Genomic DNA, 15,802 nt, shown 5'->3' with positions numbered 1-15,802 from the left:
GAAAAACAAATTAGATACTGCAGAGTATGAAGAGTGGAAAGAACAACACATTGAATCAAATAAATGTAACGCTAATCACACTGGAGCATCTGAGAACATGGAACCATCTTCTGTTATTGAAATGTTTCAACGTTATATTGTTAAACATGGCCTGAGGTACGTAAACTATATAGGAGATGGAGATTCCAAAACATACTCTGGTATTCTCAAAGCATCACCTTACGGTGAAGATTGTGTTGTCAAGAAGAAAGAATGTGTTGGATATATACAGAAGAGGATGGGCACCCGTTTACGGGAATTAGTGAAGAAAACAGTTGAGGAATATTGGAAAATTCTATCCAATGATTTCCAACACTCTTGGTTAAGATACTGAACAACTATATTTCAGATATAATAATATGCATTACATAAAAGAACAAAAGAAAACTAAGAATAAGAAACGCTATGTCCACGCATTTCGGTTGACGTCCTATAACTAACAACGCACGCACTTCGAGACATACAGCACACACAGAAAAAAAACAACATAAGAACAATGTAGCGTCTACGAGTCCACCGTCACGACGCCACGCGGCACTCTCAATACTACATTAGCCTAAATATTCTTCCAATAAGGAAAAAATAGTAAATGGCAAAAAAAATTAATAAAAAACTCTTTCTGGTAAAGGTAAGCTGACGAGTAAATTGATTGATAAATTAACTATTTATTATGGTTTAGCAATCAGAAGAAACTGTGACTCAGTAGAAAAAATGAAAGACGCTATTTGGGCTACGTTTTATCACTACAGCTCGACAGATAAAAAACCTCAGCACGAAAATTGTCCGAAAGGTTCAGACTCCTGGTGTGCCTGGCAGCGAGCATCAGCAACAAACACTCTTTCATCCTTCAAACACGATTATACACCATTACCAGATGATGTTTTGACTGCAATAAAACCTATTTATGAAAATCTGAGTAAGGATGAGCTTTTGGAGCGATGTGTTGGTGGTTTTACACAAAAAAGCAACGAAAGTTACAACCAGTTGATCTGGAAAATTACTCCAAAAATACTTCCAGCTGGTTCTAAGATCGTTGATATTGCTGCATTGACTGCTGCTTGCATTTTTAATGAAGGAACATCATCATTATTATTAATCATGCACTGTATGGACTTAAAACTTGGCCCAAATTCCCACGAATATGCCCGAAATGCTGACGAAAACCGTATCTGCGCCGCCGAAAAAAAATCTGCGAAAGAGACTCGTGAAGCCAGGATTCGTCATAGACAGGAACAAAAGGATGCCGAGGACATTTCAGATGCAGCAGATTCATTACTTTATGGCCCAGGAATCGACGATTCAATGTAAGTCAAGAAAAAAAGTTATTTTTCCTGTTCTATGGTCACTCAAAACTTTAAACGTGTTTTTCTCAAAACTATGTTTTCAAAGTCGGTTGTCAAGATTTCTCGAAGGCTACTCCACCGATCTCGATGAAATTTTAAACAGGTCTTCGAGATACAATTTACAAGGACTTGGACGAAGGATTTTTTTTTTTTTTCAATTACAACTATTTTTTTTTTTTTAAATGCCGCGGAATTTTTACTGAATTCTGCATTTTTTTGTAAAAACCGCTGTCAAACATCCAATTTTTATTTTTTTTTCCTTCGTCCAATTTCTAGTTTGAAGCCTTAACTAAAACAAGTATTTTTTTTTTCACTTCAGATGATCCTGCTTGGAGTTCTGCTGTCAACGCGAATGCACCTTTTTTCCGAGGGCTCGCCGGGAATGGCGTCACAATGGCGGAGTTTTTAATATTTTTTTTTTTTAATTTCAGAAAATGTTTATTAAATATGTATCTTTAAGATAATAAAAAATTTGAATCAAATATTTCATATATTATATGAAAAACAAAATCTGGAAAATACGCCGTTTTTACCCGGATGAAACCCATGTAACCCCTTAAATGCCTCCCTAGTATGTAACAAATGAATTGAAATGATGACATGAAATGATATTGCAACGACTATACGATATTAGAATTGTCATTGATTGTTATTAGAAAATGATTAAATGCCCATGTATACGCGATAAAAATGTAATATCTATAAAATTTGAAAAAGAAAACAAAAATACAATTTGATGATTTTAATTTCTACATTAAAATGTTTTGAATCGTTGGTTTAAAAAAGAATCCTAAAAATTACTGGTCTTTTTAAAAATTAAAAATAAAATATTTTTTGATTTCAGGATTGGATAAATAATAGCTATATTCTCTCAATTTTGCAATAGATTTGCTTTATTTCAAAAACTTGAATTCTCGCTCTTATTATCTATTTCATATGTTGTTAAAAGAACAAAAAAATATTATAAAAGAAAAAGATACACTTTATGGTTGGTTGAACCTGTTAAATACTAGCGGCTACAATCTATTGCACAGGTTTTCACCGTACGCACGAAAGCAAATATTTCTTTTCATTTTTTCACATTAAATTACAAATATTAGATCGTAGAGAAAAAGTTTTATTATCCTTTTCCGAGTGTATTATAATATTGCGTTTCTGGATGAACTGAAGATGGAAAAATCCTAGAAAGCTTCATTTCTACTTCTGATAATCCAAAAAGGTAGGTGTAAATCAAAAGAAGCAACAAGATGGAGGACGACGGAGTCTAGTTCTCTAACGTAAAACTACATTTGGCTATAGATAGCGTGTCACCAAGCCAGAATTACATTATAATTGTTTAATACTGACACAATGAGACAACAATTTTAGGACTTTCTAAATAATCATATCCTCTATAATATACTTATTAATACTTATAACTAATACTATAACTCCACGTATTTGTCTCACTTTTTCATATTTTCTTTGGCCAACGCAAACATCATTTAATCCATTTCACGTATATGCACGAGTACATATACACACGCATATACGCGCATTCTCGCATACACACTTGCTATCAAAATTAATAGTAACGACATTGAATTGTTCAAGGTCGCTCTTCTTATTCAATAGAAAAACTCGCGAAGACGATAAACGAAAAATTAAAAAAAAAAATTGATACGTCGTATTTTTTGTATCATAAAATTAAAAATATAATAAATATAAAAATAAATAAAAAAGAACCGAAATTTTCCCATCTTTAGTCGCGTTAAAAAGATTAATAAAGATTAAAATTGTCAAAAATTGACTAGCATTTGTGAATACTATTTAATTCAAGCAAAAAATTCAAAAACTTGTTGAATTGAAAAAACAAAAAACATGTTGAATCGTACGATGACAAAGTCAAAATGTTACCTTGCTTTCAACATAGTACAATTTATACTTTACTGATGCCAAATTCTGCCATAAGATGACACGCCAAACGAGTGATCTATTTTACATTAGAAACTACATACTCTGCTAAATGGCACAATGAGAATTTATCCTATTCGTTCAGTTTGCATCAATACTTTAATATAGTCAGTCAGATATCCACCTCAAACATATCTTGTTCAAACGGTTTTTTAATCCAACTGCCAAGTTGAGCGCGTACAAAAGTGTCCTTCAATTGATTTTTGGCAAGCTGTTGTAACAGAAAATAGAATAAAACAATTACCTTTTCTACTCTTTCTGCTTATGTATATACATCTATATATATATATACAGGGTATTCAGAAAACTCTATTCAATATTTATATGGTATATAGAATACACTGTATTGAATGTATAATGTATAAATAAGCTTTAGTAAACATAAGCCGAAAAGTCAACCGTTTCTGAGATATAAACATTCATTTTGACAGCCGCTATCAGAAAATAAGTATTAAAATATAGCATTATATTTAACCTCTTCAGGGACGATTTTTTTATGGCCAGAAAAAAATGACCTAATTTTTTTTTACGATTTATTCATTTTTTTATTAAAAGGAATATAAGATTGTGGAAAATTTTTCGACTTTTTGTAGAGTTAGGATAATGTGCTATCATACAATCAGACATATCTAGACCCCCCCATGAACTTATTATACTCTTTTACAGCAAAAGATCTTGTTATTGATATATATTTCTTCTTTTTACATAATCCTTAGGTTCCCCACCGGCGTAAGAAAAAATAATGTGAATGATATTGTTGTCATACCACCTTAGAAATGAAATATTTTTAAAGGATATAGCAACAGAAAATGATCCTCGTTCACGCTTTTGTAAATCTTTTCTTGCAAGGAGCTTTCGAGAATCCTCAGATATTCTATCCTTTCTTATAATACCCACAACGAATGATACTCTTTGTCTTTAGATGTTTTACTAACGGTATTGATGTGAATAGATTATCTAAGATTAGTTTATGGTTTCGGTTCTCTAAAACTTCACATAGTCGCAGCACTATATTCTCAATGACACCATATTGTGTGCTGATAGTTAAAGATTTTTGATACATCTTAAATTTTGAAACGTATCCATCTGAGGAGGCTCTAATCCAAGCTTTGAATCCTTACTTCTTCAGTTTGGATTTGTTATACTGTTAACTTCTATATTAGCCTTTGAAAAGTAGGATCATTTCATCAATTGCCTGAAATTCTGTCGGTGTAGAGGCATTTTTAAAGGTTTCTGATAACATATCCAATAGTGGACGTACTTTTATCAAAATATCTTCCCTACTATTTAATATTTCATTATTGTTTTTATAGTGGAAATATTTTTAGAGGTAAAATTTGTTATAAAATAAAAAATTTACAGTAAAATTTGTTGGGACCTTTTTAAAACTTCTTAAAACTTAATATATTTAATGTATATAGTTTTCATTTTATTAAATATTAATGATTTGTTCAAATAATCCAATAATAATGACTGTCAAATAATTATTTCACGATTTTTTCATATCTATAACTTTACATCAAAAATACATATTACCAATGCATCCTAACCAAAAAATAATTATTTCTCTAATTGTTGTGAATACATTGATATCAAATTTTTGTTTTATTTATTATTGACAGTAACTATAATCATAAAAAACTAAACGTCCACATATGTGGCCAAGTGCAAGTGTGAAGAGGTTAAAAAACAAAGTTGACCTATATATCTCGAAAGATACTGAACCTAGCAAAAAAACTAACGTCATATTATAGTCCTGAATTTTTCACATGCAACTTTTTTTCAATAAACTTTTCTACTACTATCATACTTTCGGAACTATTTAGGTAGCAAGAGTTTGTGAATCATCCTGTATATAAAATATACATGTATAGATATTTATAGTTATTAACTATAGTATTTGTCATATATATGGTGTATCTAAAAAGTTTGGTGAATGGTCCCATATTTTACAAACCGCGCTAACAAGGATAAGGTGCCCGCGTATACACATTGAAGAACATGTCAACAAACGCTTCCTATCGTGCAAAGCATTGCAGTGAAGCGGTGGTACACGCTGCGACCCAGTTAACAGGATCAGTGTGAGAACTCGTGTCATTGCAACATGGAGCGCAAAATAGAGCAAAATGCTCAACTTTCTCGCTAGACGCAAGGTCACTGTGCTTCCACACCCTCCTTATTCTCCAGATTTAGCGCCGGCAGACTTCTTTCTGTTTCTCGCCTTAAATTAGCCCTGAAAGGCTTATGCTTCGTAACGGTTTTGGAGTTCGTGAGCTTGACCGCAGTGCTTCGGTGATTCCACAAGAAGCGTTTGCTGACAGTTTCCAACAGCTGTACAACCGATGTCAAAAGTGCATTGTAGCCAATGGCGATTACTTTGAAGGCTAATAAAGGTATTTTGTTTGTAACTCTTGTTTCCTTTATTTCTTGAGACCATTCACCGAACTTTTTAGATATACCATGTATAATAAGTATTATATATCGGTAACTTACAGAGTAATCTCGAACCGACGATTTCGCATCGAAGTAATAACGACATTGATTTTGATCGGCATCGTCAATTGTTTCCAATTTTCCTAATAGGCTGAAGAACTTTTTAAAGAGCTCCTGCTTTGAGAGTCTAGACGGTTTACCCAATTTATCCTTTCCTGTTTTACAGTTAATTACTTCTGCTTCTCTTTGACCTACATATATAAAGTTATAGCTTCAATAAAACGAAAAATTGAAGCATTACAAAGAATAGATTCAGGTGATTCTATGAAATCAGTTGCTATCAATTTTAATGAAGGAGAATTTATCGTAAGGAAATGGAAGAAAATATGAGTTGCAATAAAAATAATTAGTTATCATATAAGTGAGAGAAGAAGTATCATGAAAGAGACTGCTAATGAAGAAATGGAAGAAATATTATTTATAAGATTTTTATATGAAAGAATTGTAATATTACCACTTAGCAGTCCCATTTTACAATTTTAATGAAGTTTTTACAAGTTTTTTTACAAGTAAAACTTGATTGAATAATTTGAACACGTTAAACACAGAACTGATTTTGCTCTGCTTTTTGTTCAGGTGGTATACAGTGGCAATTACTCTACGAGGTGTTCGGTTATAAATTATAAACAGAATACAACATATACATCAAGATAACAATTGTGTTTCATTGACTGTTGAGAGTATTGGAATGACACAGCCAGTGCAGAAAATTTAAAGGATAAACAAAAAATAATCAAATGGAGATTGAAAAAAAAAGGAGACCCAAAGAAAAGCGGCAACCACCAAAACATAAAGTTCACTGTTTTCCCCAGTGTTTTGTCAATAGTCTGCCACTTTTGATTACTAGTTACTACATCCATCAATAAAATCAAATAATGCTGATATGGTTAATTAAATGGATAAACATAAATACCTATAGTCCAATTAACACTGTACTTTAATGCCTTCTTGTCTGGTTGCCTAGATTTGGACACAGTTGTTCGACTCATCAATGGTTTGTTAAGCCTGAAAGATGCTGGTAAACCTTGAATAGTATTTTCGATACGGCCACAAACAGCTCGATACACGTGACTACAGTCCTGCAAATTACCGATAACGATGCTGTGGAAATAAATAGGTTCGATGAAATGACTTAAAAGTGCACCTTGCACACCAAGTACGTTCCATCGAGCTATTTTATCTGAACACGACATCGTCAACAATTTTTGTCCCTGTGAATTAAAATAAATAAATAAATTAGGAAGAAATCTAATTAAATCATTAATGCATTACCTTGATATTAAATCGCATAGTCATACTTACCATAAGAACACCATCCCAAGTCTGAATTCTTTCATAATTCTCCACAGGTATCGTACCACTTACCGATTCTATCTTAGCTCTTAATTGACCTTTGCCTTTTCTATTAGAATATTTATCCACGTTTTCCTCATGAGGAGAAAATATTGCAGCATCTCCACAAGGAGCCATATTTATGTATAAATGAAACTGAATTCCCTGTTTTAATCTAAATCCCTTTTTTATGTGTTCCAAAACAGACTCAGCAGATCGATTTTGGGTATGCAACTCCAACTGTTTGTACAAATAATCACAGAGACATCGTCGAGCTACTACTTCTGCATGGCAATCATTTAAAGCCCTACCGTGTACGCTTAAATGATCCCCAGATATACATTTCGTACCTTAAATTAATAAGAATGATCAAAATGTTATTACATTCAAAAGAGATTTAACAGAGATTTATGCTTTACCAGTAGTGACGCATATTAATTTGGCATCCGATTTATTTGTTTGCACTATACCAGCTAATACTTTGTATCGAGCATATCGTGACTTATTACGTGTAAGTTCAGTGAATTTTTGATTTACCATTTTTCCTATTTTATCTGCCAAGATTTGTGGCAAAGTCATTTGTTCTTGCCAGTAACCAAAATTTGAAATATTAGATAACTCATGAGCAACATTTACAAAATGATTATCTCTTCCTGTAACATTGCTGGTAAAAGTATTATTATCTTGGTATATTTCTTGTGCATTACGAAATTGCATTATATCTCTTAAAGCAAGTTCAGCGGCAGCATGTTTAGCCATCTTTTTGGTACGTCCTTTACCCTCATAAGTTTTTCCATCTACCTCTACTGCGATGGTAAATATAGGAACAGTTTCACCAACCATCTTGAATACCACTTTAGTTTTTAATTCATATAAAGTGCATATCACATCTTTTGGCTGTGGATTTTTTTGATCCTCCTTTGGTTTAGGTACATCTGCTGAAGGAATAAAAAAGAAATTAATTCGCTCAAAGATATTGTACAAAACTGTATGAAAACATGTAAGATGAAAATTTATGAAAATAGAATAAAAATGGAAAAGGACTTGGATTCAATTTGAAGCATGAAACATACATTTTCTTGAAAAATACAACTTAAAAAGAAATATAATTATACATTACAAACTTTAAAATGAAAATATAAATACATTTATTCCATGCATTCTTTTTACATCCCGTTCTAGAGCACTCATCACTTATACTTACTTTTTTTTGCCTGTTATTTCTTTTTCTAGGCATATTTAGATAATAAAAAAGAACTATTTGTTAAAATAATGTAAACACAATAATATTCACAATAATATTAATAATTCACTAAATGCGTTAAATATTTCTTTCTTTAATGTGCAAACGAATAACAACTAAAACTTTAAAAACGTTTCAGACTGTGACTACAATTCACATTCTACGAATGAATAACCATTCATATCCAGCGTATCGATGCTTATTTGAGATAAGAAGTTTGAAGTATCGCCACTACAGGGTATATGTTTACACTTGATAGAATTGCATTCTAGAAAAACTACTACTAGGTCTTTTATTACGTTCATATTTATTACTTCCGTTATGCTTATATTTACGATACGCAACAAATTGTATAATAATTGTAAAATACAATTGTAACAATTCGAAAAAATAGGTATACCACATAGAGAATTTCAATATTAGAAAACTTTTGGAAAAAAAAAATTAACTTCGATACATATATTTCCCTCCTTAAATATTTAAAATCATTAGAAGTGTTAAAGAGGTGGGGGTGGGGTGGGGTTGGGATTGGTAAAAATTTTAGTCGATTTTGATGTATTTTTTTTAAAGAATAATTTATTCTCATAAACTTATGTTTGTGAAACTTTGGATATGGTTTATTGAAGTGAAAACTTCTTTAAAATCGTTGAAATCTGAAACTCGATAAAACAGAAAAGCGTCAATAAAAAGAGACAAATATATAAATCTGTAGGATTTATTGTTAGCCTGCGAGAGAATGAGATAGAATACTGTATACAGCGTTCACGGTCATTATTATGATCTTATCTTTATGCCTCCCCACTCTTCTCTACTAAGCGTTTTACATATGTATGTTTGTGTGCACCTGCATATATTGCCACACCGCCGAGAAAAAAAGCCTTCCCATATAAAGTATAGAGTATAGAGTATACAGGGTGAATCTTGTAACTAGAAGGGGTAATAACTTATTTTTAGGTAACAATAGAGAAAAATGATAAAATACATTGCTGATATAAAACATCAAATATCTCGTAAACTATTGACATTTTGATGACTTTCACTTAATACTTTTTTACGCATAATAAAGAAAGGAATCGAATGGTATAAAAAAAAATGTAGCGTTCCATTTAAAAAATAAGTGCAACTGCATCTAGCGGGTGCATCGATGCATTTTCAAAAAGAGTAAGGTCATAGAAAGGTGTCATGTGATGTGCCATATAACTTTTCCCTTTATGATTTTTTTCTATTGTTACTTAAAAAAAAGTAATTACTGTAAAAACGTATAAAGTAATATACGTTTAGCCCAGAAAAAACTAAACTTTTAAAATAAAATATATAAGAAGAGTTATTTATACTTAAAAATTTTTATATTTATTTAATGTTATACTTCATTAAAAATATACTATTTATATATGTTGAGATTAAATTTTGTCTATTGTAAAAAAATTAAAATTACGTTGGGACAGTCAAATTTGTCAATTTCAACAATATTTAAATTTCTTAAAAGATTATTTTTCCTATCAAAGAAAACGTTTTTGCTACTTTGATTCTCGAAGTGGGCATGAAATATAATTAGTCTTATAATATATATATATTAGGGTGGGTCAAAAAAATGACATTTTTTTTTTTTTCAAGTGCCACGCAAAAATGGGTTCCTAGACACCTTAAAAGAATTCTCACCCAATATGAGCTCTTAATTTTAATAGGATGATCCTCCGCATCGCAGTTTTTTATTTTTTTTTTTCAGTCCAATAGATTAAAATTTATACCTCATTATTTATTGATTGTACAGAAAAATGTTCGAGACGAATTTTGTAGGAAATTTAATGCTCTACAAAAAAGGTATCTTATACTTTTTCCGTAAACCTCACCATTTGAATGATATTGAAGATTTAAATTTGATGATTTTTAGACAAATCTCATTTTTGCTTATGAATTTTATAACTCGACAATAAATGACTATTAAAAAGTGCACAAAACAAATTTTTGTAAGAAATTAACTGCTCTATAAAAATGGTGTCTTATGTTTTGGCGATTAAATTAAGCGTTCAAAATATATTCATCATCAAACTTTCATGCGTACTGATTTTTGTCTATGAATATCAGAATATATCGCCATCTTACGAACTCTTATCAAAAATATTAAAGAAAAAAGTAGAAAAAAAACTATGTTATAGACGTCAGAAGTTTTCGAAATAGGTAATAATTTTATTTTCTGAAAATATTTTTTCTATTTGTTTTTTTTTTTTTTTTTTTTTTTTTTTAATGCCTGTATCCATTTGAAAATGTATAATTGTTTATGCTATTGAAATGTATATGGTGTTGAATTAAAAGTGTTACATATTATATATCTAAAGAAAGTGTACTTTCTTCCATTTGAATTACGCGCGCTTTCATAAGGAAGAAGGTAGTAGGAAAGGAAAGACGTTACGTATAAAGATCAGATTGAATATTTAAAGAAGATAGATAGATTTAATAGACTAAGAAAATGAGTGTGAAAAATGAGAAATAGACATAATTATCGTTTTTCTTTTCAGGTAATATTAAATTGTTCGTTTTGTAAATATTATATATAGGAAAATGAAGTTGACATAGTAATAAATTCTTTTCAGAACAACACCACGTGCTATACTTAATCATTTTGTTTGAAAATACTCCTATTTTGGTCTTATATATATATATTTATAACTTTTTATTATTATTTTTTAAAAAGTTTCTCAGAAAAGCTTGCTATTACAAATATTAATCAGTGCCGTAATCGTCTGATATTATTTATGATAAATAGAATAGTTTTTAGGTTATATTAATTTTTCTAATGTAAATAACTGATGGCAGGTACTGTTCTAAATATTTCATATTGTCATTTATATTTTTATATAATTTTGAAGTAAATACCTACGGTAAAAATATTAATATCTACCTATCGACATCAAAATTTGTTTCTTTATAAATGTTTTAAAACAAAAGACTAAATTAATGATGAACTTAAAAGTACTGATTGTTTTTTTGTTTAGTGAATAAACTCTATTGTTATCATATAATCTTGATAATAAATAAGAATTTTTGCGACTATATGATGACCAATTAGTTATTGTTTATGTAAATACAACTATAGATATATAGACTGCATTAAAAATGTACCATAAATAATATTTTATTTTTATATAACACACTTAATTATTATTACCATAATTGATGGATAATTTATTCTTTACAAAATATTAGAGTTGTATACTTATTACAAATTTGATCATGTCAAATGTTTCTTGTAAATAAAGTATATTGTAATCTATATACAAAACTAACCTCTCTCATTTGCTCAAGTGCAAGACCAATGAGATTCGATGATTGGTGGGTTAGAAAAAAATGGAAAATATCAGTGGTTAAAAATACTGCTGACGGATTTCCAACACAACACAAATGGAATGAACTGTATGAAATTAAGAGTTCATAGAAATTCGATTTGATGTTAGTGTTTTGAAAGTAAGCAAAGGTGCGCTAAAACTAGCTTGTTACAAATTCAAATGATAAAGGGTCGGTAGTAATATTCGGTTGAGTTTTCGAAAAAAGAAATTTTTTACATTCGTAAAGTAAAACAATGACAGACACAGATGAATGGTAAATAATTTATACAAATTTTTCCTTTTATTAACAATTACTAAGCAATAATAAATTTAATGTTTTTGATTTATATACATGGATGAAACTTGCTTGCTAACAATGATCAGTAGTTGTAATAATTTGTATAAGATGTGTTTCTTCAACTCATCCGCTGAATTTTTCTCTTATTTTCTCTTGATAAATTTTAAAATTATATTATATTAACCGTTTAGAATGATATTAATATTATTATTATTTATTTGTTTGTCAACAAAAAAAGAAAGTTTATTATTTCCAATAACTCTTTATTTCCTTTATATTGAGTTTATTAAATTTATTATGCTCTTTAATAGGAAGCAGATGATACAAAAGACTTGTACAATGGTATATAGCACAATAACTTAGTTGCATTCAATATGGGAAGAAATTGGATACGATAATGAAACTATGATATCTTATACTAATGCAGTACTTGATCATATGCAGGTAAAATAAATTTTTAATATATATTATTGAAAAATAAGGATGATTCCATCTGCAAGTTAATGTTTTAATCATAATACAGGAATTGTTAACCGATATGGTATCAGAGTCCGAGGAAAAAAAAGATTACTATTAGAAGAATCTAAACAGTTAATGCAAAATACATCTATTCTATGTAAAGTATGTATTAGTTTTATAAAATCATTGCAAAACCTTCCCATTCTGTTTACTTTATAATATATTTAATTTATTGTAGGAATTAAAAGAAACTATTGATGCGAATGGATATGAGAAGCTACCACTATTCAAATTACAACAAGTCCTTCGACATGACATGGAAAAGCTGTTGCGTATAAAAGAACAACGCAAAACATATTTGAATGAATTATTAACTAAGGTAGGCTTTCATATCATTGTTAAAGAATCTCCAACTTAAAATTGCAAATATTCACTATATATGCATTTTTAAATAGTCGTTTAATATAATACTTTTCTTTGTTCTTTTTATAATACCTAAAGGAACATGAAATATGCAAAAGGTTAGGTGTGCATCCAGTAGGAATCGAATCTAAACTTCCAACCAAAGAAGAATTGGATAGCTTTAAATTATATATAAATAAACAAGAAGCAGAAAAGGTACACTTCTATAAATTAATAATATATAACTTTTGGTTTGTTTTATCAAGCAATTTGATAATTTAAAAATATATTTACATCATTGTTTCATTGTTTGTTTAGGATCGTCTAGAGAGCAAATTTAAAAATAAATATAATTACATTGCTAAAATGGTACATGATCTAGGATTTAGTCCATCTTCCCATTTTGAAGAAATAGTATGTAATGATCCAGATAGTTTTGTATTAAATTCTGCCAACATGGCAATGTTAAATGATTTTCAAGAAATGTTAGAAAGACAATTGAATAGCGCAAAAGAGGCAGTTGAGAATAAAAAAGAAGAATTATTAGCCCTATGGGCAAGTCTTAATGAACCTAGTGATTTCTGTCAAGCATTTTTCGACAACCATCCAGGATATAGTAAAGCTACTTTAAAAGCAATAAATGCAGAAATCGACCGATGTAAAGAAAGAGCAGATATTGCAAAATATGTGAATAAAGTACGCACAGAATTAGTTAGCATGTGGGATTTATACAAATACGGTGAATTTCAACGAAAGAAATTTACTTCATTTTATTCTCGTACGTACACAAAAGATTTATTAACTTTGCACGAACTCGAAGTTGAAAAAGTTCGTAAATATTATGAGACAAATAAAGAAATGTTTAACTTATAGGAAGAGAGGGAAAAGCTGTGGACAAAAATGAAAGAATTAGAACATCGTGCCAATAACCCAGATCGATTAAAAAATTGAGGTGGACAACTGCTGGCGGAAGAAAAAGAGAGCAAAGTTATACAAAGAAAGTTACTTAAAATTGAAAATCAATTGCATAATTTGGTAGAAAAATATGAAACTAGACACGGGGAAAAGACAGGAACCCTAGAGACGGGTTCAGAGACAAAAATCAGTACACATGAAAGTTTGATGATGAATATCTTTTGAACGCTTAATTTAATCGCCAAAACATAAATTTGTCTAAAAATCATCAAATTTAAATCTTTAATATCATTCAAATGGTGAGGTTTACGGAAAAAATATAAGATACCTTTTTTGTAGAGCATTAAATTTCCTACAAAATTCTTCAAAAACATTTTTCTGTACAATCAATTAATGATGAAGTATGAATTTTATTCTATTGGACTGAAAAAAAAAATAAAAAACTGCGATGCGGAGGATCTTCCTATTAAAATTAAGAGCTCATATTTGGTGAGAATTGTTTTAAGGTGTCTAGCAATCCATTTTTCCGTGGCACTTGAAAAAGAAAAAAAAGTTATTTTTTTGACCCACCCTAATATATATGTATTAAAAAAAACGGTGACGGTAAGTCACCTTATAGGTATATATTTACAGTGCATTAAATAAATATGTCTAATGGTTATTGTACCACCGGTGGTATACGTGGCACAGAACGTGTTAATTATAATTTATATTATCAATTTATGTTATATTTTATTATTTAATATTATTTAATCATTATAATTATTAATATTTATTAATTATAATTAATAATATTATTAATTATATATGTATTAGTAATATAATGGAAATTAATACAAGTTCGCATGGCTCACTGTCAGCCTGCGGACGTCATAGCGTGCGGACGTGTGGCTCCCCATATTAGTGCTACAGTGATATGCAATAAAGCGTTCATTGTAAGCACTTCACCGATAGTGTGTTTTTGTGTTTTTTTTAGTTAACTTTTTTTTTCTTCTTCCTACATTCTGAAAATAAGTCATTTTTTTGACCCACCCTAATATATATATATATATATATATATATATATATAAATACCTTTTTAAAAATAATATATTAAACACATTGACGAAGTAGTCATCTAAACGTAGAAAAGAATCCATCAAAATATATATATAGAGAGAGAGAGAGAGAGAAAAGAGAATAATATCTATTATGCTGTATATATGTAAAGATATAGAGATTACAAAGAATAGAAATTTGAGAGAGAAATGCTACTTTTGATTTTTGAGAAGTGATTTAATGTATATTAAGTAGGTGGTAAAAAAAAAGTTTCTTATTTAAAAATTTTATATTAATATTATAATCGTTATGCATTTTAGCTATTCGGCATGTATATATTTATTTTATGTGAAACATTGTTTCGAATAATAACAACGTTTGGTCATTTTAACTATTGTGATAATATATATGATGTAACATTTTTTATATACCAAAAATAATTTTTAATCTATTCTTATTTACTATAAAATTTAATGTTTGTGTATAAATTAGGTTTTAGCCTTGCAATATATTTAACTGTTACAAATATTCCAAAATTGTAAATATTAATAGACGGTAGACTAGAGTTGATGTATCTCAAAATATAAGGCTATTCTACTTGCCTTGTTTAAATTAGAATGAAAATTTGTAAATATTCAAACAACTCTATAAAATTGTGTATTAATATATACTCCAGCAGATGAGGGCATAAAAGAAGTTTAAAAAAAGGAATATCACAAGTGATATTTTAATAAATAGTGGTTTATTATGTAGGCTTAATTTCCATAGACCTATAGAAAGAATTGTCAATTTTTTATCATTACATGGATACATCTTATTGTAATATTTATAAGTCTATTAATAATTTCTCTATGTCTATGAAATTTAGGTGGAAAAAATCGATTTGTAAATCACATTTTTATTTATTTTCAGATTTTCTATTTAAAATAATAAGCATATACGTTTCGCCCAGAAGAAAAAGAAA

The 15,802-nt window shown here is 29.3% G+C and overlaps 2 protein-coding genes and 1 pseudogene across 3 annotated transcripts; 2 read left to right on the top strand and 1 right to left on the bottom strand.

Annotated features, from left to right (window-relative positions):
• Window positions 1–750: 750 nt before the first annotated feature.
• On the top strand, window positions 751–2,061 carry LOC149031585 (uncharacterized). Its single transcript, XM_089175572.1, has 2 exons — window positions 751–1,343; window positions 1,702–2,061. Exons 1-2 carry the CDS (start codon window positions 751–753, stop codon window positions 1,703–1,705), a joined length of 597 nt encoding a protein of 198 aa, XP_089031698.1. The 3' UTR covers window positions 1,706–2,061.
• A 219-nt stretch (window positions 2,062–2,280) lies between these two features.
• Window positions 2,281–8,345, bottom strand: LOC107072158 (double-stranded RNA-specific editase Adar). The gene is made up of 5 exons (XM_015331855.2): window positions 7,580–8,345; window positions 7,131–7,510; window positions 6,742–7,039; window positions 5,829–6,019; window positions 2,281–3,546 (listed from the first exon to the last, which is right to left on the bottom strand). Exons 1-5 carry the CDS (start codon window positions 8,001–8,003, stop codon window positions 3,448–3,450), a joined length of 1,392 nt encoding a protein of 463 aa, XP_015187341.2. The 5' UTR covers window positions 8,004–8,345; the 3' UTR covers window positions 2,281–3,447.
• A 3,664-nt stretch (window positions 8,346–12,009) lies between these two features.
• Window positions 12,010–15,802, top strand: LOC149031584 (protein regulator of cytokinesis 1-like; annotated as a pseudogene). The gene is made up of 6 exons (XR_016177630.1): window positions 12,010–12,468; window positions 12,548–12,645; window positions 12,722–12,862; window positions 12,985–13,101; window positions 13,204–13,663; window positions 13,759–15,802. The product of XR_016177630.1 is annotated as a protein regulator of cytokinesis 1-like (transcript).

Source organism: Polistes dominula, unplaced genomic scaffold, assembly GCF_049000335.1.
Source record: "Polistes dominula isolate Pdom_NZ unplaced genomic scaffold, Pdom_raw_medaka contig_17, whole genome shotgun sequence".
NCBI classification, from domain to species: domain Eukaryota; kingdom Metazoa; phylum Arthropoda; class Insecta; order Hymenoptera; family Vespidae; genus Polistes; species Polistes dominula.
Note: the sequence above shows the minus strand (reverse complement) of the source record. Positions and strands in the feature narration are given on the sequence as shown.